This window comes from Malaclemys terrapin, chromosome 5, assembly GCF_027887155.1.
Source record: "Malaclemys terrapin pileata isolate rMalTer1 chromosome 5, rMalTer1.hap1, whole genome shotgun sequence".
Lineage (NCBI taxonomy): Eukaryota > Metazoa > Chordata > Testudines > Emydidae > Malaclemys > Malaclemys terrapin.
The window spans coordinates 57,837,033-57,858,931 of NC_071509.1; the positions used below are offsets into that span (position 1 = coordinate 57,837,033).

Below are 21,899 nucleotides of genomic sequence, written 5' to 3' on the forward strand. Positions count from 1 at the left end.
TCATCTTGGCCCGCATACATGGGCGATTATGTTCAAAGAGCAGGTGTTGTAACACCTCATGTAAATAGAGAACCTCAAAAGGAGATCATATATTCTACCCTCTTCTACTCAAGGCATTACAATGGCAGGACCGTTGGTCAAGAGTGCACCAAGCATAATATGGGATGAAAAGAGGGAAAACTCAGTGTGCAGCTTCTGGCAAATTAGAGATTGCAAAAATCTCCATTCATTGAAACAGCTAATAAAGATGTTTAAGATCCCTGGTAATGTCCATGTGTTATGTGAGTTAATATAAAAAGAGCACTGAAGTTAACACAGTGGTTATCGTTTCAGAAGTACCATTATGTACTTTGGGCATCATATATAGGACTTCATGTGTCATGGAAGTCACGGATTCTGTGACTTTCTGTGACCTCTGTGGCTTCTGCATTGGCCGGTGTAGCTGACCCCAAGGCCGCCCAAGCAGCTGACCGCAGGGACCAGCTGCTCAGGCAGCCCCGGGACAGCCACACTGGCCACCGCTCAGGTGGCCCCACAGCCAGCCATACCAGCACTGCTGAAGCATCCCTGGGGCCAGCCACACCAGCTGCTCTCAGACAGCCCTGGGCAACTGGCTACGGGGAGCACCTGAGCAACAGCTAGTGCAGCTGGCCCAGGGGACTGTCTGAGCAGTGGTCCTGGGGGCAGCCGGAGCAGCTGTGGGTGGGCAGCCCCCAACAGTTGGTGCCACTGGCCCATGCCCGCCCCCCAGAACAGCACTCCTCCCCCTGCCAAGATTTAGTCAGGGGTATATAGTACAAGTCACGGTCAGGTCACTGGCTGTAAATTTTTGTTTATTGCCCATGACCTGTCCATGACTTTTACTAAAAATACCCAGAACTAAATCATAGCCTTAATCATATATAATGAAAGTTGCTTAAAAGGATACCTCTATGTTCAATTAAACCATGTATTACATGTACCTATATGCATTTTAACTTGATTTTATCAGAACACTCCCTGGTCTTATTCCCTCCTTTTATTAAAAAGAATAAAGTACTAAAGTTAGTTATGGGAAATATTTTTTTAAGAAGGGGGACTAATGATGGGGGGGAGGGGGAGTCATTTTTCACAAACAAAATAGTTTTTAAAAATGCCCTCATCTGACCAGAAAGAATCCCACAAGTTGAAGATTTTGTGAATTCTGAAAGATGTGTGTTTAATTATAACATTTGTATCTACTATCACAAAACAGACTGGGATTGTCAAGATTTAATAGCATATCACCCATTTTAGGAGATATTGTGAATGGGAGGGCTCCACAAGGCAATCAAATACCGCAATTAATTACATAGGAAAATATTAGGAAAGTAATTAACGTTCTTGTCATGCAATGTAGCAACCAGCAGCAAAGGGAGATAGCACCATACATCCAAGCAGTTCTCTATGGACCGTTAGCAAGTGCTTGGTGAACCACCAATGGAGAAAATAAATGCTTTATCTATCTGCTACACTGTTTTGCAAAACTTGATTAGAAGTTACTTTTGTATTCTTAGGGTATGTCTACACTGCAATTCAAAGCCTGAAGCTGGCCCATGCCAGCTGATTTGGGCTCACAGGGCTCAGGCTGCTGTTTGATTGCAGAAGAGCTGTCCAGGCTGGAGTCTGGGCTCTAAAACCCTGTGAGGTGGGAGGCTCCCAGAGCTTGAGCTGCAGCTGACGTCAAAACATCTACACTGCAATGAAACACACAGTCCTGCAGCCTGAACCCCATGAGCCTAAGTCAGCTGGCACAGGCTAGTTGCAGGTGTCTAAGGCCTGGTCCCCACTTAGTCCGGACTTCGGACTAAGGTACGCAAATTCAGCTACGTTAATAACGTAGCTGAATTTGAAGTACCTTAGTCCGAACTTACCGCGGTCCAGACGCGGCCGGAAGTCTCCCCCCGTCGACGCCGCGTACTCCTCTCGGCGAGCTGGAGTACCGGCGCCGACTGTGAGCACTTCCGGGATCGATCCCAGAACATCGATGGCGTGCCGCCGGACCAGCCGGTAAGTGAAGACTAGGCCTAAGAGAACACAGTAAACTGCCATAGAGTAACTGTGAAGGACAGTTAACAGTTTCTAGTAAACACCTCTTACTGTTCAAGAAATATTCAAATAGTCCTCCACCTCAGACACAAAGGGTTCTTGAGTTGCAGCTTTCAAAGGACCAATGATAATGCTGAGTCAGGTTTATCCCATGCTATTTTGGAGGAGTATTGCAGTGGAGGAGGTCTTATTCAGTTACAGACAGAAGAGTAAGTGAAGATCTATCTTTTGTATTTGCAGGAGAGCTGCATATTTCAGAGGCAGATTAACCCATGTAAGATTGTTTATTTGCTATATCTTGTTCCAATATATCTTGTATTACAGGTGAAGAAAAGTTAGCTTGCACCCTTAGCTTGTGAATCGAAAAAAAAGAAAAGTGACATAACTAGCTTAATATGACTAACCTGGGCCCTTGGAATGAAGAGATCTACATTTTAAGTTTCAGTGTTTAGGTTTCCAGGCTGTGATTTTCAAAAGGAGGCTGACTTAGTACCCAAATTCCTTTGAATTACTACTCCTTTGAAAATCCTAGCCTCAATCTCCATGACCACTTATCCAGAAACATATTTAACTGCTAAAATTGCATAAAAGGAAAAAAAAAGCTATGTACAACAACCATCCCCTACATGAAAGCATGGGATGTTCCATCTAGCAACACAGTAGTTACGGGAAAAGTTGCCTCTTAGTATCATGAGTATCACCACCTGCATACCTTAATTAAGCTGAAATTACCCTAGGAAAAAAGAGATACAGGACAATCTAGAATATGGCAGTTTGCTTAACAAGCTCAGCAGCAAGATTAATTTGTTATTATAAGACAAGTAAACAGGCTAAAAGTAAATTAAGTTTTAAAGAAGGAAATTTAAGGCTCAAAGTTTTGTTGAATGTGTGCTGCAGGAGTTTTCAGTTGTTTGTGTAAGATGACAGCTGTCTAAGACAAGACAACACAAAGTGCACATACCACATGAAACTGCTATCTGTTGGTTCTTCTACACTGCCAAATTTAAGCTACTAGGCCCTCAAACCATGCACATTTTAAAAAATGTATTAACGAAAAGTGTGCTTACAACTATAACTTTGAACATATGTTCATAATGATCACATCAATGTCCAAAATTGAGAATCTATCAGACTCTTTGGCTTTCTAGTTCTAAACTGTGCTTGTAGCATCCTGCATATCAGAACTTCAAATACTTACCTTAAATCAGCTTAAGTGAGTCTTAGCGTAGTTCAGTTCTATCTATTGAACAAATCAGCTTTCTACTACTACTGCTGCTGTTAGTGTTAGTGTCATAACTATAAAGGGAAGGGTAACAGCTGTCCTGTGTACAGTACTATAAAATCCCTCCTGGCCAGAGACTCCAAAATCCGTTTCCCTGTAAAGGGTTAAGAAGCTCAGTAACCTGGCTGGCATCTGACCCAAAGGACCAATAAGGGGACAAGATACTTTCAAATCTGGGGGGGGGGGGGGGGGGGGGGGGGAAGGCTTTTGTTTGTGTTCTTTGTTTGGGAGTGTGTTCGTTCTCGGGACTGAGAGGGACCAGACATCAATCCAGGTTCTCCACATCTTTCTAAACAAGTCTCTCCTATTTCAAACTTGTAAGTAAATAGCCAGGCAAGGCGTGTTAGTTTTCCTTTGTTTTCTCAACTTGTAAATGTACCTTTTACTAGAGTGTTTATCTTTGTTTGCTGTACTTTGAACCTGAGACGGGGGGGGGGGGGGGGGTCCCTCTGAGCTCTTTAAGTTTGATTACCCTGTAAAGTTATTTTCCATACTGATTTTACAGAGATGATTTTTACCTTTTTCTTTAATTAAAAGCCTTCTTTTTAAGAACCTGATTGATTTTTCCTTGTTTTAGATCCAAGGGGGTTGGATCTGTATTCACCAGGGAATTGGTGAAGGTTTCTCAAGGCTTCCCAGGGAAGGGAATTAGCTTTTGAGAATGGTGGCAGCAGACCAGAGCTAAGCTGGTAGTTAAACTTAGAAGTTTTCATGCAGGCCCCCACATTTGTACCCTAAAGTTCAAAGTGGGGATACTGCCTTGACAGTTAGTTAACCATAATATCTTACGAGTGTTGCTCATACACCTCATACACAAGTGCTGGGTCCTGACTTTCTCAAACAAAGCCTGTTAAAAGCCAGACGACTTTGAATGTCATGCTAGTTTTCCCATGTAGGTTTTAAATCCTTTCCCTCTCACATGCTGGGGGGTGGGGTTCATTTCTGAAACCTGCAGGGTGTATAGAGTCACTTTTTCACTTTTTAATTCAGGAAGTTGCATTAAGGTATGCTTTGCTGAAAGTAAGATTTAGCCACTGTGATGTAGTATCCACCCTACCCAGAAGTGGAAGGGGTTAAGGGAGGTCCCGGGGTCCTACCATATCCTATCCCCAGGAAGGAGCAGTGGAGGGGAGTCCTCCAAGCAGCATGGAGCACAGTCAATTAGAGAAGGGCTGCAGGGAACAGCCAATCTGGGGCCAGCAGGCCCATTAAGAGAAGCTGCAGAGCAGAGCAGAGACGGGACGGTTGCTGCAGGGAGCCCAAGGAGTGAGGACTGTGTTCCTAGTATGCTGCAGGAAGGTAGCACCTTGGACAGAAAAGCTGTTGGTAGGGACTGGGGGAGCAAGAGGGAGCTTCTGACTGGCTGTTGTGACTGGGTAGCTGAATGCCCAGAGGTAAGGGCAAAGAAGGTATTGGGGCTGTGGGAAAGCAGCCCAGGGAATTGTAGCAGCATTGAAGGAACGTAAAGAGGCCCAGCAGGAGACTGCCATCTACAGGATCCCTGGACTGGGACCCAGAGTAATGGGTGGGCCCCACTCATCACTGAGGAAGTGGCTGGACTATTGCACAGTGATACCTCCTGCATCTGGAATGGGTGACAAACAGAACGACCTAGCCCGAGGGCTGAGTCATGAAGAGGACGTGATGGTTCCTGAGGCTAAGAGAGGGGCTGCAGATGGCAAGTCAGAGTAATGGTGTGCAAACTGCAGATGGTGGTGTCGGCTTTGATCTAACCTCCAAAGTGATCAGGAGGCAGCACCAGCCCAGCGGTGAGTGGTGCACCCCATGACAGGCATCTTCCAAAGGTAAGTGAATCAAATAGACCCTGCAATTCTGATACTTCATGGAAGTTAGCAGTTTGGATCTCACTTTAAGACCACAATGAGTAAGAGTAATGGAATGATGCCCTAGTGTAGCACTCCCATAATTGGTAGGGGAATGGAGTACCGAAGAAACAACATTTATGTGGGAAAGAACGTTTAACAATCCCCTACAACATTATACATCAAGATGACTAGTATCTGAAGTTTTCCAATCACTACCCATCCATAGGCGGCGGGTTATATTCTTTTGTGGTGCCCGAGCTCCAGCAATATTCAGGCCTGGGGGCCCAGCTCCAGCAATATTTGGAGCTGGGTCTCTCCCCTGGCCCTGCCTGGAGCAGGCCCCAGCCCCCGCGGGTCTCCCCCCCGCCCCGCCCCTGCCTGGAGCAGGTCCCAGCCTCCACCTGCCACCTCCCCCACACGTCCCCCCACCGCAAGTCTCCCCCTCCCCCTCCCACGTCCCTGCCCGAAAGAAAGCAGCGCACACCTCTCCCATGCCTGCTTATGCTGCTGATGTAGCACATTCCTACGCGGAGCCCTGCTCCCACCAGCAACTGCTGTCTGCTGCCCCAGGGTCCTAGTACTCCCCATCCACTAATGGCAAGGCAGGCTGCCCTTACCCTGCCCTAGCCCTGAGCCTCTCCAATGCCCCAAACCCCTCATCCCCAGCCAGAGCGGTCATCCCCCCGCACCCTAATCCTCAGCCCCAGCCCTGAGCCCCCTCCTGCATCATGAACCCCCTCCTGCCCTCAATCTCCCTCCCAAAGTCTGCACCCCCTCCCTTTGCACTGCCTCCCACCCCCAAACTCCATCCCAGAGCCTGCACCCCTCCTGCACCCTAATCCTCAGCCCAGGACCTGCACCCCAGACCTCCTCCCCTCCCTCCCAGAGCCTTAGGCAGGTTGAGGGGGCAGAGTTTGGGGGGGATGGTTTCTGGGCACCACCAAAATTTCTACAAACCTGCCACCCATGTACCTATCTAAAAGGAGTACTTGAGAATGAGATCTGAAGTCAGTCTTCCCAGCTAAAGACTCACCAGACTATTAGTAGTCATTGGGGAGGCAGCTAGAGCCTATGGGAAGAGTCATTTGAGAAGGCGATAACTACATAAGTTTATTTATTTATTTTTAAAAACAGTGATTGGCAAAACAAAACAAAATACAGGCTAGTTTTGTCCTCCCAACCCACTTTTCCAAACTAGGTTTTACCATCCCTAATAAAGAGCTATGATAATTAAAGAAATTCTCTCAACTAGGTCAGTAGGCAAATAAATGTGAAGGGGAAAGGGGGCTGAAAAGGTATGTGAATGGAAGGGCAGAGTGAGAGATGGGTTTTCTTTCCTGTAAGTTTATCTGATAGTCTGTCTTAACTTCTCTCAAAAACTGATGTGTCATGTCAAGAGACTTGTTTGTACGAAGCTGAAACTCCAGTATTAAGAGTTTCTCAAGGGCTGGTCTACGTGACAAAGGTAGGCTGGCTTAACTCCATCGCTCGGGACTGTGAAAAATTTCACACCCTGTGCAATGTAGTTAAGCTGACCTAACCCCCAGTGTAGGGTAACCAGACAGCAAATGTGAAAAATTGAGACGGGGGAGGGGGTGGGAGTAATAGGAGCCTATATGAGAAAGACCCAAAAATCAGGACTGTCCCTATAAAATCCGGACATCTGGTCACCCTACCCCAGTGTAGACACCGACAAAGAATTCGTTTATCAACCCAGTTACCACCTTTCAAAGAGGTGGATTTACTACAGCGATGGACAAACCCCTTCTGTCACCGTATTAAGTGTCTGTACCACAACGGCACAGCTGCAGCTGTGTCACTGTAGCATTTCTAGTGTAGACATAGCCTTATTTTGGGAATAGGGCTCTTTAGTGTTCATGAATCTTAGAAGAAGTGTAGGACTGGGAGGGACCTCAAGAGGACTTATTATCTAGACCATCCCTGACAGATAAAGATTGTCTAACCATTATTAAAAACCTCCAGTGATGGAGATTCCATAACCAGGGCTGGTTCTAGCGTTTTTGCCACCCCAAGCAGCCCCCCCCCCCCCCCCCCCAAAAAAAAAGCCACGATCGGCGGCAGTTCTACCGCCAGTTCATTCTACAGTGGCAATTTGGTGGCTGGTCCTTTGCTCCGAGAGGGAGTGATGGCCCCGCCGCCGAATTGCTGCCAAATGGCTGGACGTGCCGCCCCCCCTCTTCATTGGCTGCCCCAGGCACCTGCTTGCTAGGCTGGAGCTGGCCCTGTCCATAACCTCCCTAAGGTGGAAGAAACCTATTTCCATACTAAGCAGTAGGAAGGCTAAAGACACATGTTGACAATTCTATATTGTGAGAACCTATTAAAGTTCGCCATTTTATATCAAATTTCATGCAAAAGATGAAAAAGGAAATTTGAAGTTAAAATTTCTGGCATTTATTGGCCAAGATTGCACAGACCTTACCTTCAATTCAAAGGCATCTCTTGGTCTACCACATCTGATCAATTTCAAAATTTCAGGGAAAATTCTAGGCTTCAGTGGTTAGAACCATATTAATTATGGAGAAAATCAGAACAAAAAGGGGGAAAATGGGGGACACAAAGCCCCTCTCATCTAATTAACACAGCCACAGCATCAAGCTCCTTTGCAATTGTCTATAGATCAAATTGGTTGATGCACCCATTAACATCTTTGAGCATAAAATATTCCTGTTCATCCTCTCAGATGACACCCCGGATGACACTCCCAGATAGAAAGAGGTATGGGGGCATGCATTGGTGAAGACAAAATGCGGAATGGGGGCATGCACACAGGCCTTGGCATGGAGAGAATAGGGCATCCTGATATGGAGGCCCCCAGAGCCTCTAGCATGAGGGAAAGAGTGGGGAAGTTTCAGGAAGTCTCCGGAAGAGGGGGACAGGAAGATGGCACACAGGGAGCTTAAGGAATGCATGGAACCCATGATGTGTGCAGTAAGCTCGGCAGACAAACTATGAAGCGCGCAACCCCAGTGTACTCTATTGCACCTTTGACTCTGCTGCACCTAGCTGATGAAGTTGTGTGAAGAGTACCCTAAAGGCAGGTCTACACTTAACACTGCCTCCAGGCAGCTGTGCTGCTGAAGTGCTTTAGCGAAGATGTTCCAAGAGCACTCTCCTGTCGGCTTAGTTAATCCACCTACTGCCAACATAGCACTGTCTACTGGCAGTTAGGTTGGTATAAAACAATGTCGCTCATGGGTGGGGATTATTCATTATTAAGCCCTGATCTACACTACAGAATTAATTCAGTATAACTAATAAAAGTAAAGGGCAGCAAAGAAAGCACTTGCTCAATTGTGTATAACACTGAAGAGACACTGTTGCAGAAAGCTTAATTACATTTTTTAAAACTGTAAGTTAGATATAAGCAGTTGTGACAGATGGGGAAGCCATTTCCTGACAGTTAATGGTTGGAGAGAGTAAAGGGCCCAAGGAAAGCTAAGCTCATAACTCGGTTGGTTGGTATCTGCCAACAAATGCCTATCCTATCAGTCACTACTGGAAAATAAGGCTTCATTTAATGCTGTTGCTGCAAATAAGGAGAGCTATACACACTGTTAACTTTGACAGACTATTTACAACTTTCGGGTCCTATTTTCACATTACTTTCCAACTTTTCAATAATGATGATGCTGTATCTGAAACAGACACACAGAGGTGATTTGTGTTTTCAGAATGCTACGGTCGTAGGTTATCACAATAAAAATGTGCTGATACTGTATAAGCATTAGCTTCATTTGCCTCAACTGCAGTTACATTTTCATTTCAAACAAATCTCTGAGCAAAACATCTCTTTAAGATCAAGGCAAAACAAACGGACGTCATCATTAAACATAGTTAAATGCAACTTCAAAGTTGGCAAAACTATCCCTTGTACATTACAGTTCATTTTCAATATTCTAGCTGTCCATGAAGATGAGTTCTCAGGCATTTAATCTCATGAGATTTATGGCATTTCCTTCTATTAATTTTAGACTCATTTGCCCACAAGCCAGTAAGAGAAAATATACTAGATTTATAAGGCACATTTTAGTTTTAATGGACTTTTGCTAGAAAGTGTCTTTAGAAACAATTTACAAATAATTTAGTTATCAAACAGGAATATGCATACTGTAAGACATCCTGCCCTCTTTGGAAAGTGAACGTTTTGGTCATCAGATACATGCTTCCTGAGGAGGCCCTGCAGGCTTAGTCAGATCAGCGCCAGGAATTCAGTGAACCCGGGGTCATGCTGTCAAGACTCCAGAGTAATGCAGCGTTTAAGCATTTGAACAGAATTCAGCCAGGGAATTAATGACTTCTGTTACAATACCATGACATCTGTCTTTACAAAACAACTCTTGCCACATTTCCTCCCCTCCCCTCTAAAATTGGGAAAATAACTTCTTACCCAGCTCTCCTCTAAGGTTGAGGAATTCTTGAGATAGCTCTTTATGCTGTTTTAGTGCTTCCTCCCTCTGTAAAAAAAGAAGAAGAAAAACACATTTGGTTACTAGTGTTTTGAACAAAGCACCTTCCAATAATTAACTCACATTATCTGTAGGAAAACAAAAGGCAAGAGGGAGAAGCCAAGAAATGAATCATTTAGGGTAACAGCTTTGCTGTTACAAACACACAGATGTTCCTTAGCTGTTATGGAAGTTATTCTTTAAACAGCCTCCCTAGTTATCCCAAGTTAACAATCCAATTAAATCTTAGTTTGCAGCAATTAAATGATAGTATTTAGGATTTTTTCCCCCCTCATGGCTGTAACTGTATATTGACCCACAACGTTTCAACTAATGCATGCATAGGACATATGATACATGCCTCTTTCAAACACAAACTTAAATATTTATGCTAAGATCTAGTCAGCATATGTACTTTGTGCTGAATGTAAACAAAGCTAAACTTTGCTAGAAGCTCAATCTTCTATGAAGGAAAGGTAAAGCTCACTTTTAAACTATCGCCATTTTTTCATTAATAGATTTTATACGTTCAATAACTGCTAAAATACTCAGATTTAACTTCTAGCTTTAAAAAAACAGATTAGAATAGAAAGAAAATATATAAAAATATAGAAAATAGTCTTGGCATTCAGGAAGACTAATTAGAGCTTTTTAAAGCAAGAATCAGCTTGTTATTCAACTTAAAAGCCGGGGGGGGGGGGGGGGGGGAGAGAAAGCTACCTCTTTTGCCCCTTATATTCTGCCCACAACTTGAAGACCGCCAAAAACCCTGAAACTAGCTGCTGCACAGAACAGAGTCTAAGAATCAGATTCAAGAAGGACAACCTACAGCATACATAGCATAACTACATTAAAGGTATTTCACAGCTCAGTGTTCACTTCATGAACAGAATCCTCCAGACGCAACCACTGCTGTGGAGAGCATAATGTTGCAGAGATCATAAGATTCAGGCTTTCCAGTCAGGAATTGCTTGCTGCTGGAGCCATGTCACCTTCCCTGCAGTCAGCCACTGCTGAAATTCCCTGACATTCTTCCAGGAAAGCACTATAAAACAAATACTAATTACCCTTGTTGCAGCACATTGAGAATAGAGGCACATTTTGCTGCTAGTGCAGCCCATTTTCCAGCTTCTGTCTCTCCACTTTCCCCCCTGCACATGTAACAGGGTATACAGGTGGTACTGGCAACACCACAAACCAAACTGGTCTAGCTAGATATAAGACACTACTAGGAAGGGCTCCATTGGACCTTGCTTCAGCCTTACTTCAAGCTTTGCAGGTTACCGTACTTCTTGTACTGCTCTCTCCCACCAGAGGCAGATATTGCAGCTTCTGCACTTGGCACAAGCAGCCAGTGATTACTTAAAGCCACAGCCCTTCATTTATGAAAAATGAGAAGCAGACATTAGACTGATCGATTGCCACTTACTCAAATATCAGCTGGTACAGTAAAGGAAACTCTGACCTTCTCCATGGATAATGGGATGTATTTTTAGCTTTCTGAACTAGATATACCAGGCTTTCACTTAAATTTGTATGCACAAAAATAATTGACCCGAGACCCGGATAGAAAAACAAAATTATGCACCAGTGAGAATGCAATGTAAACACTAAGTTTAACATGATGAGTACCCAAACTTGCATTTCTAATGAACCCATCACTTGCAAAAAGCCTCACTGTGAACATTGTCTCCTTTGCTCTCACCTGTACTATATTAGAAACATAATACAGTTGTACAAAACCATTCAGATTTTCTTTTTGGAGTAGCAACTACACAAACATCCATGGTAGTTAAATTCAAACATTAACACTGCCATGCTCAGAGCCAAGGGGTGGAGTAGTGCTCACAGAAAACCCCACCTTTAGAATACATTTATTTCTCCCCTATTTATTCCTACTGCAAATTAGTTTCGGACTCTTGATAAGAAACCCACTTATCAGATTACTTAATTAGAGGAGAATAAAGGAGGTGGCAAATATTCCTTCCAAATCTCAATTCCTTCACTCACTGAAGAGTAAGCGAAACTATGAGACACTGCTCCTAAAGACAATTAATGGACAAATGTATCCATTAGTTAGGTAGCCATTCGTTTAGCATTAAGTGCAACATTTCAGCCATCTCCTAGTTTGATATCACAGCTGTAATGCCTAGTTTGTTTGTGAGTAAAGAGTGAGTGTTTTTTCCAAAAATTGTCAACTCATACAGTGTAACATTTGGACTTTTCAAGCAAGTCCTTCACTGACTATGCTTCATATAAAGACCTACCTACACATTCTCTTCAGATTCATTTGCCTATATTATAACAATTTAATAAAAAAAATTAGCATATGAAGGTTAGAAGTTGCCTTAAAACACATTCTCTTGATACAAATGGAAAATAAAGTGAGGTTATTACATTGAGCCTAGAGGGAGAGGGTAAAAATGTTGCTGAAGACGTCTGCTCCTGTCTAGTTTAAATCAAGTGAAGGACACCTATATATGATCCTGAACTATAGGGCTGGCCTTAAATTTAGAGAGATTATGTACTGAGCAGACTGGCACAGCATATGTATATTCACATGACCTATCTTAAAGGCAAAAAAGGTGCAATGCTGTCATTTTAGCTCAATCAAGTTAGCTTAACTCAATTAATTGAAGATTCCTCTTAATGCCGATTAAGACTCATGCTAACATACTCAAAGGCTTGTTAGATGACTGTTGTAGCCTCCTATTAATAAGCATTAGGAGGGGTTTTCTAACTTGATTGAACACTTTCTCCCAATCAAGACTAAACCACAGCCATAAGTTGCTCTTTAGGGTATTAGAATTTCATACTTGTTCAAGGGAATTTACCAGGATGCAGTTTTTCCTCAGGAAAAGAGTGTGAGGAAAGGATGAGTCATAGCACTGTAACATCAGTGCCCACTACAGATCTGACAATGAAATAGTGAATACTGCAGAGTTTTTATTATCTAAATAGATTTCACTGTAGTGCTGTGTACATAGTTAAGTACTATTTACTATCATTTGTTGAACTATGCAAACTAAGACTTAGTCTACCTTGTATTTTGTTTTCCCTTTTCTGTTTCATTATCTTGACGCAGTTTTCCATAGCCACCTTCAGGATCCTTGTTCTCTACTAAATTAAATTTATACTTGCATATATTTGTTCTGTGGTTTGTTTTATCTTTCAGTGTTTGTTTTTCCTCCTCCCTGCCTCCAATGTTACAAACTTCTCATTTGTAAAACTTCACTCCAATTCTTAGTTAACCCTCTTTAACCCTACTTGTGTTACTACCCAATTCTTCTTTCCGGCTACTTTCTCCACCAATGTTTTTCCTTTTTACCTCCATAGGTCTCCAAGCTCTCTTGCTCCTTTTCTTGGTGTTACTTCCCTTTCTTCTCCCTTTACTGGTGCTATTTGACTCATCTCCAACCTGGCAGTTTTTTCTTTCCCCAGCTTCCCCAAAAAGAGACTGAGGGCAGGTCTACACTTAAAATGCTGCATTGGTACATCTGCATTGATGCAGGTATGCTGCTTTAGCACTTTAACGAAGATGATCTAAACTGAGGGGAGAGCCCTCTCCAATCAGCATATTAATCCATCTGCCCAAGAGGCAGTAGTTATGTCAGCGGGAGAAGCTCCCGCCAACATAGCGCTGTCTACTCCAGGGGGTCGGTTGGTATAACTGTGTTGTTCAGGGGTGTGGATTTTTCACACTCCAGCGACATAGTTATACCAATATAGGTCTATAGTGTAGACCAGACCTGATTCCAGCCAGCTCTGAATATTTCTAATCAATGCTTTGCACCCTTTGCCTTTACATTATGTAAGATTATATCTACACTGCAGAGCTGTGCTGGCATAGCCTCCTAGCGTAGACGCAGCATGCACCAACAGGAGTTTTTCCTGTTTAGTGTAGGACCACCACCTCTCTGAGGCCTGGTCTACACTTCGGGTTGCCAACTCTGACTGAAGCTATTCTGGGAGATTTTTTTTTCTTCCAACATTACATAATGTCCTTTTTTTAAAAATCCTATTAAAATCTCCCGGATTGCTTTCAGTAGTCATCGGGAGAATGATGCCAATTCCCAGAGACTCCAGGCCAATCCTGGAGGGTTGGCAACCCTCTCTACACTAGGAAATTAGGTTGGTACAAATGTGTCACTCAGTGGTGTGAAAAATCCACACCCCTGAGTGATGTAGTTAAACCAACCTAACCCTGGGAGTAGCCAGTGCTAGGTCAACAGGAGAATTTCCCTGTCAACCTAGCTACCACCTCTCAGGGAGGTAGAGTACCTATACCAAAGGGAGAACCCCTCCAGTTGGTGTAGGTAGTGTCTTCACTAAAGTGCTCCAGTGATGCAGCTGCACCACCATAGTGGTTTATGTGTAGACATACCCTAAATGATGTTAGCTATGCCAACAAGAGCACTCTTCTATCAGCCAAGCTACTTGACACTTAACATTTTTACTGGCATAGTTATGTCAGCCAGGGATAGGATTTTTTCACACCAACATAGCTATGCCAATATAAATTTTAAGTATAGACACTGCCTGGGAATCAGCATTGGTCACAGGGAGAAGCAATTCCTGGATGGTTAGAGGCAGGAAACTCGTGAGAGCTGTGTGCCATCTGAAAGGTGAGCAGAGCCTAAGTATGCTTCTGTCAGCAATGCCACAGGGCAAAGCAGCCAGTCAGCCAAGACTCTGTCTTCCCTCCAAGTTCCATGGGACTGACTGATGGCACTGAATGAAAGGGAGAGTGAGCACTTCTAGGTCAGCCATATGGGTAAGCAGCATTCTCCCTTGCTAACAGTTTTTCGGGGCAGACTAGCCAAGGCCTGCTCACCTCCTAGAATATCAGGTCTCCACAAAGGGCATTTTGTGTACCCATACTGAACTTCCAGGGCCTTAATCGGTCTGTCCAGCGTATGCCTGCTCTGGTTATATACGTTAGATTTTCAAAAGCACCTAATTGAGCTAGGCACCTAATTCCCATTGATTTTGAGTGGAAGTTGGGCACATAATCTGCTTGGGTACAAATCCACCCTATACTGTCCACTTGCTAAAAGCCAGCACTGGGTTTATCATTCAAACAGTGCCTAGCATAATGGTAAATTTGGGCTTTACCAGTTACCAACACATCCAAATTCAAGTAGCGTGTTTAAAATTCACAGCTGCCAACATTAGCTGAATTGTTGCATGTCAGTTACACTGAAGACAAATAATTAGATTTTCCCATAGACAGATTTATGGAAAATGAAAATTTTAAGAGCACAAAAGCAGAAAATTAAAGTAGTACTACAGCCATGGTTGTTGAACTCTACCAAAGCCTCTTCAGACATTTATCATCACTAGACCCACTGTAAAATAGAATAGAAGTTTTTTTAAAAGTCTGTATATAAACTGAAAACAGACAGGCATTTAAAGACAATTTAAGTTAGATAATTGTCAAAGAGTTTTTCTGATTCTTTAAAGAATTTCCTTGTTAGTTACAAAACCTTCAAGGAAAACAAAGACACTAAATATTTGTTTCCAGATGTAGAAAAAAATCAGGGCTCCTTCTAGTTTCTTTCCAGGCTTTTGTAAAATCTGAATGCAATACTTAAAATACAAGCTTCTTAGGTAGATACATTAAACAGTAACTAGGCTTACCACCTCTGTCATATAGCTTAGTATTAAACGTAATAGCTAGGTGCTGAGGGAACTGTAGTCCTAAACATATGTGGAGTTCTACAAAATAAAACCAAACTTGCCAGACTTGAAACTGAAATATGATAATACACTAAAGAATATGAAGATGTGAAGTTTGAATGGTCCAATCAAAACTATCATAGGCATTTCATTTCAAGTTTTATGCAGCATGACATTGTAATACTTCAGGGTAGAGCATCAAAGTAGAAATAAATACATGCTTTGCAAGATTTTAATTTAAAATATGACTAGAAATTAATGTAGCAGCTTTAAAAGTCATCTACAAAGAGAAATTAGTTTAGATTTGTTCATTTTTCCAGCTGTTTGGTATTAATTAAAGATCTGTGTTTAAGCAAGATCATCCCACTCAAACTTCATGGAACACTCAAGAAGTAGTCATTCTAAATTTGTGACATCAGTTATTTCAACGGCAACAGGTAGGTTGCAAGCACAATTATGACCTCATTGCCGGATCAAGTAGGAAGTCTGGATAACTAATGTCTGCCCTTTTTTCAAACTGATCTGTTTTAATGGCACAAAAATACATAGACATTTTGTCCAAGTCAACCTTTTCCTTATAATTTTGAGGGTTGTGTGGGGCTGGGAAGGGATTAGGGACAATACCAGAGTAAATCCTAGTCCCAACCAGAGAATGAACAAAGTTTATATAGTTTTATACCTAGGTGTGTCTTGCAGCTTTTGAAACTGAAGTGTAAATCCTGTTTTACTTTGTGGCATTCCTTGATGTGTGTAGAACTGTAATTCCCTCAACAACTAGCTATTACAGTTAAAGACTAGGAGTACTTGTGGCACCTTACAGACTAACAAATTTATGTGAGCATAAGCTTCCGTGGGCTACAGCCCACTTCTTCGGATGCCCACAAAAGCTTATGCTCAAATAAATTTGTTAGTCTCTAAAGTGCCACAAGTACTCCTGTTCTTTTTGTGGCTGCTACTCTGAAACCTGTCAGTTAAAGACTGTATGACAGAGGTGGTAAATCTGGCTCTAGTTAGGCATACTTGCCCAATAAGCTATCACTGCAAGTCTGGTACTAGTTACAAGTGCCGTGTAGTATAAACTCTAAAACTTTATTTCCTCCTCTGGAAACAAAATCCTTTGAAATTGTATTTAGAACTGCAAATGGAAAGTTTCCAAGAATCAGCAATGGAAAAGTTACATTTATATACTGAAATGTCTGGGTTTTTTTAATACTCATTTTATGTACACGTGCGGTGCTGATATCCACGTGATAAACTACATTTTACATGCACCTTTGACTGCCTCACCCACACTCCGCTCACAAATTCATCTCCACTGGGACTGCCTGTAACATTCCAAACATCTGAGCAGCTTCAGACAGCTGCCATTTAAAAAAAAAAACAGCTGCCCACACCAGGAAGAGAGGTTTTCCATCAATGAAAAAAGGTGGAGTTTTCCAAATTTCTCTCATAATCACACTAGTCTGAAGCCCATGCTTATAATAGTCTGTACTGCCTATGACCCAGGAACTTCTTGGTCCCAGCTGGCAAAGGGCACCAGGGGTGTACAGGGTTTTATAGGGATCTCCTGAGTCAGATATATGTATCATAGTTCACCAAAAGGTGATGAGCGAGGTCTCTACCAAGAGTTGTAGCCCCCTGGGTATCCTGATCATTGCTAAATGTTTGTAAGGATAATATTTAAGAAGTTATGCCTTGATGCAGAAAATTATGTTCTTAAGGCCTTAAAAGGTAAGGCAGGTCACCAGCAGTGACATGTCTCAGATATGTTCCTTTCAGCCATGAAGTAACAGATGCTTATCTGCCTGTCTGGTCATATGGACATTGTATGCCTCTCAATGTATGCCTATTTGCATACTGAGCCACAGGCAGGAAAAAAAAAAAAAAAAAAAGAGAGACTGGAAAATCTAGGGGAGAGGAAATTTACAGGACAAAACAGCAGGGGGTAGCCTGTTCCTGACTAAGGACAAAGGATTCTCAGGGGATATCTAGGGGTACAAGAAAGCACAAAGGATCCCTCACCAAAGAGGCAAGCTAACAGCATGTTTGTCTTATGAAAGGAGATTAACAGCGAGCCTGGCTATAAAACACTGCAAGGATTTTGGGTAATATTCCACAATACACAAGTATCTTGTTAATAAAGCCTAGGTTCTAGCATGTGTATTATGAAGGTGTACACACCACCCCCATTTGTTTTCAATACTTCCACTTGCTATTATTTGAATCTCTGTGGTTGGTTAAATAAACACACTTAGTTTCAGATCTAAATGTTGTGTGCTAAATGGAGCAATGACCTGAAGTGAAACAGGTAAGCTGGGGGGTACTGTTTCTTTGGAAGCAGTGAAACTGTGAATACTGAGAGCATCCAGTGGAACAGGGAGATGCTCAGAGGGCTTGAGCTGTTCCTGATACTAACCAGTACAGAGACAGCAGTGCCTGCAAGGCCTAGAGGGGAATGCTTGTGTTGTCTGTGGCTGCTGGAGTTAGGGGGCTGATGCCCGGCAGGCACAGACAAGATTTCCTCACACTAAGGTTAGGTGGTAATGAGGTGGCTCAAAACACTGGGTACCTCTGGGAAGCGTGTCAATGTTACAGGTTTACATAGGAGCCTCAGACCACTTGAAAGGGAAGATACCAATATTCCAATGGAAACTCTTCTAGCCGTAGAAGGTCCTTTTGAAGTCAAGAGAATATAGGTAAAGAAAAGCTGGCTGGAGGTCATATTTAGAAGTTTCTAAAGTTAAGAGTTTGCTCTTGGAAGCCTGCACAGATAGCCTGATGGTACTGAGGGATCCTACCTTGAAAAGCCGACATGAAAAAATAGTACCAATAAAACTGTTAAAATTCTAAATATTTCTAATATACTTATATAAAACATGATGTGAATACATGGAGTAGTATAAGGGTTTTATTGACACTTGTTTGGGATGATCTGTATAACTGCTTCCCCACGTTGAAGCAACAAGGCCATCTCAAATAGGCACTAATATTTTATACTAAAGTGGTCCATATTAATGTTGTATGAAATGAAATACACAATATATATATTTCATTCTGTAGTTTCAAGATGCTGGTTGCATCTTGCTAGAAACAGGCATCTCAATATTTATATACAGCTGTATTTATCAAATTAAATACTCTTCCTAAAAAGGGTATTAACTGTATGATTAACAAATCAGGTCTTCAGACTTCCCCTGTCGTCTCTCAGGGGATTTAAAAATTTTTTCTTCAGCACTCAATGCTCATAATATCCTGACCATTAAATGTAAACAAAGTTAACTACAAAAACAGAAGTGGCTATACGGGCATAAACATCAATATACCAGGACCTTTCAACAGCTGTAGCTTTTATCTATCACTTCTTGCTGTATTACACCTAATTTGGAATGTAAAATCCTTAGGGTATGATTTACCAGTTTATTTTTAAGTATTATACACACCTACATTACTCCATAAATAGCATTGAGTAGCAGTTCCCAAATTATGGTCCATGATCTCTGGTGGTCCATAGAGCACTTGCTGGTTACATGGTGTTAAAATATTATCTTCCCTTCTTTTCTGCTGCTAAACTGCACTTGAAGACATCTAAAAACACATTAAGTTCTTCCCCAATGTAAGCAATGGCTGTAGTCGCCACAGGGATGTTTTTCAATGTGGATGGGATATGAAGTGGTCTCTGCAAATCAAAGATGGGTAAGTCACAAGATACTATTATGATGTAGTCAGCCTATGATGAAATTTGATGAGCCTTGGCCTGTGGGATAAAGGTAACTGTCATACACAGACAGCATGGTCCAGAGGAGAAGATATTAGTCTATAAGACAAGAGAAATGGGTATTTATTGCTAATTTGTGTGAGCAAGTCTGTCCACCCTTTTCTGATTTAGTTTCCCTATCGGCACAAAATGGATGTTCTTTGAGAAACAATGTCGATATACAGAGTCCGCAGTTGCTAAGTGCTCATCCGGTGTGCACCCATCAGAATGTTCTAGTCAGCAGTATTCCTCAGGGCAGCATATGACTGCCCCCCCTTCCTTATGGGAGGTTATAAGGGGCAGAGCCACCCTGCCACACGCAGTTCCTTCACCACCACAAAAGCTCATGATGTTTAGACTCAGAAGCAGCAAGGATGGCACGTGGGATGTGGAATATGTATATGGACTAAACATCTCTAAGAACATTCACTACTGTACAGGTAGCCAACCTCTTTCTTCAAGTGCTAGTCAGTGTGCATATTCCACAGCTGGTGACTCCCCAGCTGTGACCCTCACTCGTGGCAGGGGTATTGGGAGTCTCTGTAAATATAGATTGTAGTACTAATCTCCCAAAACCTGCAGCATCCTTGGCTGCTTGCATCTCTGTGTAGTGGTTAGAAAACGCATATACTGGACAGCCACGTTTCCACTTTGCAAGCATCTTGGATAGTCAGTCTTGCTAGGGAGACCACAGAGCTGGACTGTCTTCTAGTGGACTGGGCCCAAATCTTGTTGGATGTTTACCTGCCTGCTAGCTGATAGTATGTTCTGATGCACTGGGCAATCCAGCTTGATATTCTCTGTGCAGGGTGAACAGGAGTAGCAGATGGGAGTTTTCTGCAAGGGAGTTCTCCAGGTGAAGGAGGAGAGACTACATGACCTGTGGGGTGAGTTTGTTGGATGCTTGCTTGCATTCAATTTAGTATGGTCTGCTTTGGAAGCTGTGACCTGCGCCAAGTGACCTGCATGGCTAGGTTGAAAGCTTACTGACGAGGTTCTAGCCTGCCATCATTTGATCCTTAATCCCTTTAGGATCGCTTGACAAGCAGGGCAGGGCCACCGGCGGGGGGGGAGGGGGGAGGGGAAATGGGGCAATTTGCCCCAGGCCCCACAGGGGCCCCCACGAGAGTTTTTCGGGGCCCCCGGAGCAGGGTCCTTCAGTCACTCTGGAAAACTCTCGTGGGGCCCGGGCCCCCGGGTCTTCTTCTGCTCCGGGTCTTCTTCTGCTCTGGGTCTTCGGCGGCGGGGGGTCCTTCCGCTCTGGGACCCACCGCCGAAGCACCGGGTCTTTGGCGGCAATACGGGGGTGGGGGCCCCCTGCCGCCGAAGACCCCCAGGCTCCCCGAATCCTCTGGACAGCCCTGAAGCAGGGCGGGGCTAACAGAGAGGAAGCTGCCTCTTTAAACCCTCTTAAGCAACCAGAGGAGCTAGCAAATGGGATTTTTTGTGAGGGGGTTGAGAGGCGCACATAACACCTAACATACACACACTAAACTTAGGTTAATCGCCCCCTAAAACCAAAAACCAATAAAACAGCCTGCAAAATAAAAATAATGCCAGCAGAAGTCCAGCAGAAGAATGGGGACTATCCAGTTTATTGCACTGAATGCTGCATGTATAATTGCCTTCCTTGTGGGCAGGTGGCATGTGTGTATATCATAAAAGCAATACATGGACCTCAGAGACCAAGTACCAAGTCTCTCAGGGAGACAGAAGTACATAAAGGAGACTTTCAGGAACACAGTTAGTTGGGGATTGGTCCTGCTTTGAGCAGGGGGTTGGACCAGATGACCTCCTGAGGTCCCTTCCAACCCTGATATTCTATGATTCCACCCTCAGTCTGACAGCCTCTGTGTTGTTGAGGAGGATGAAAGTTCCTGGAAAAGATCATCAAACTTGAGCAGATATAATTGATCCCAAAGCTGGGACCTCCTTCCAGATGATGTCATGGTATTCTCTCACACCAAGCATACCCCTCTCCAGGGAAAGGGACCCCAGTTATTAGGAAGAGACAGAGAATAGTAATGCAGGGATTCGATTATTAGAAATATAGGTAGTTGGGTTTGTGATAACTGGGAGAACTTCATGGTGAATTGCCTGCTGGGTGCAAAGGTTGTGGACCTCTTGGGACACCTAGATAAAAATAGTAGCCGGGGGTAGCCATGTTAGTCTGTATCCACAAAAACAACGAGTCCAGTGGCACCTTAAAGACTAACAGATTTATTTGGGCATAAGCTTTCGTTGGTAAAAAACCCACTTCAGATGCAACCAGATTGCTAGCATGTAAAATTAAAAAGGTCAGAAGAGTTTATAAAATAAGGGCTGCGGGAAAGCCGACACGTGAAGAGGAGCACACAGCTCAGACAAACATTCCTTAGGGATGGATTTATTGAAGGGGTTTCTGTATATCCTAGTAAAGAGAACAGAATAGAAGTTGATAAAGTACAGGTGGGAACCGAAGAGAAACAGTCAAATAAAAAAAAAAGAAAAGAAAAAAGTCCCATTCAATTAAAGCACTTCAAAGCAGGCAACTACACATTGACAAATTTTATAAACATTTGTATACAAATTCAAGGAGTTTTTCATACTAATTCATACTAAGGTAAGTGGACCTGAGTGCCTGGTATTAACAGAGGATATGGATATAATAGGCATCACAGAAACTTGATGGAATGATAAGACACAGGTACAAAACGTATAGGAATGTACAATGTATACCAGGTACAAAACGTATAGGAATGACAGAAGTAGGTCACGCTGGTGGGGATGTGACACTATATGTGAAAGCAAGCATAGGGTCAAATACAGTAAAAATCTGAAAT

The 21,899-nt window shown here is 43.0% G+C and overlaps 1 protein-coding gene across 8 annotated transcripts in view; it reads right to left on the bottom strand.

Annotated features, from left to right (window-relative positions):
* MTUS1 (microtubule associated scaffold protein 1) overlaps window positions 1-21,899 on the bottom strand; it is a 213,705-nt gene that overhangs the window by 38,425 nt on the left and 153,381 nt on the right. For 7 of the 8 annotated variants that reach the window (XM_054029299.1, XM_054029300.1, XM_054029296.1 and 4 more), the window contains one exon: window positions 9,587-9,653. In XM_054029299.1, the coding sequence (XP_053885274.1) occupies window positions 9,587-9,653 (67 nt within the window). Of the gene's footprint in view, window positions 1-9,586; window positions 9,654-10,711; window positions 10,915-21,899 lie in introns of those variants that run through there. The other variant, XM_054029302.1, reaches the window with a different exon arrangement.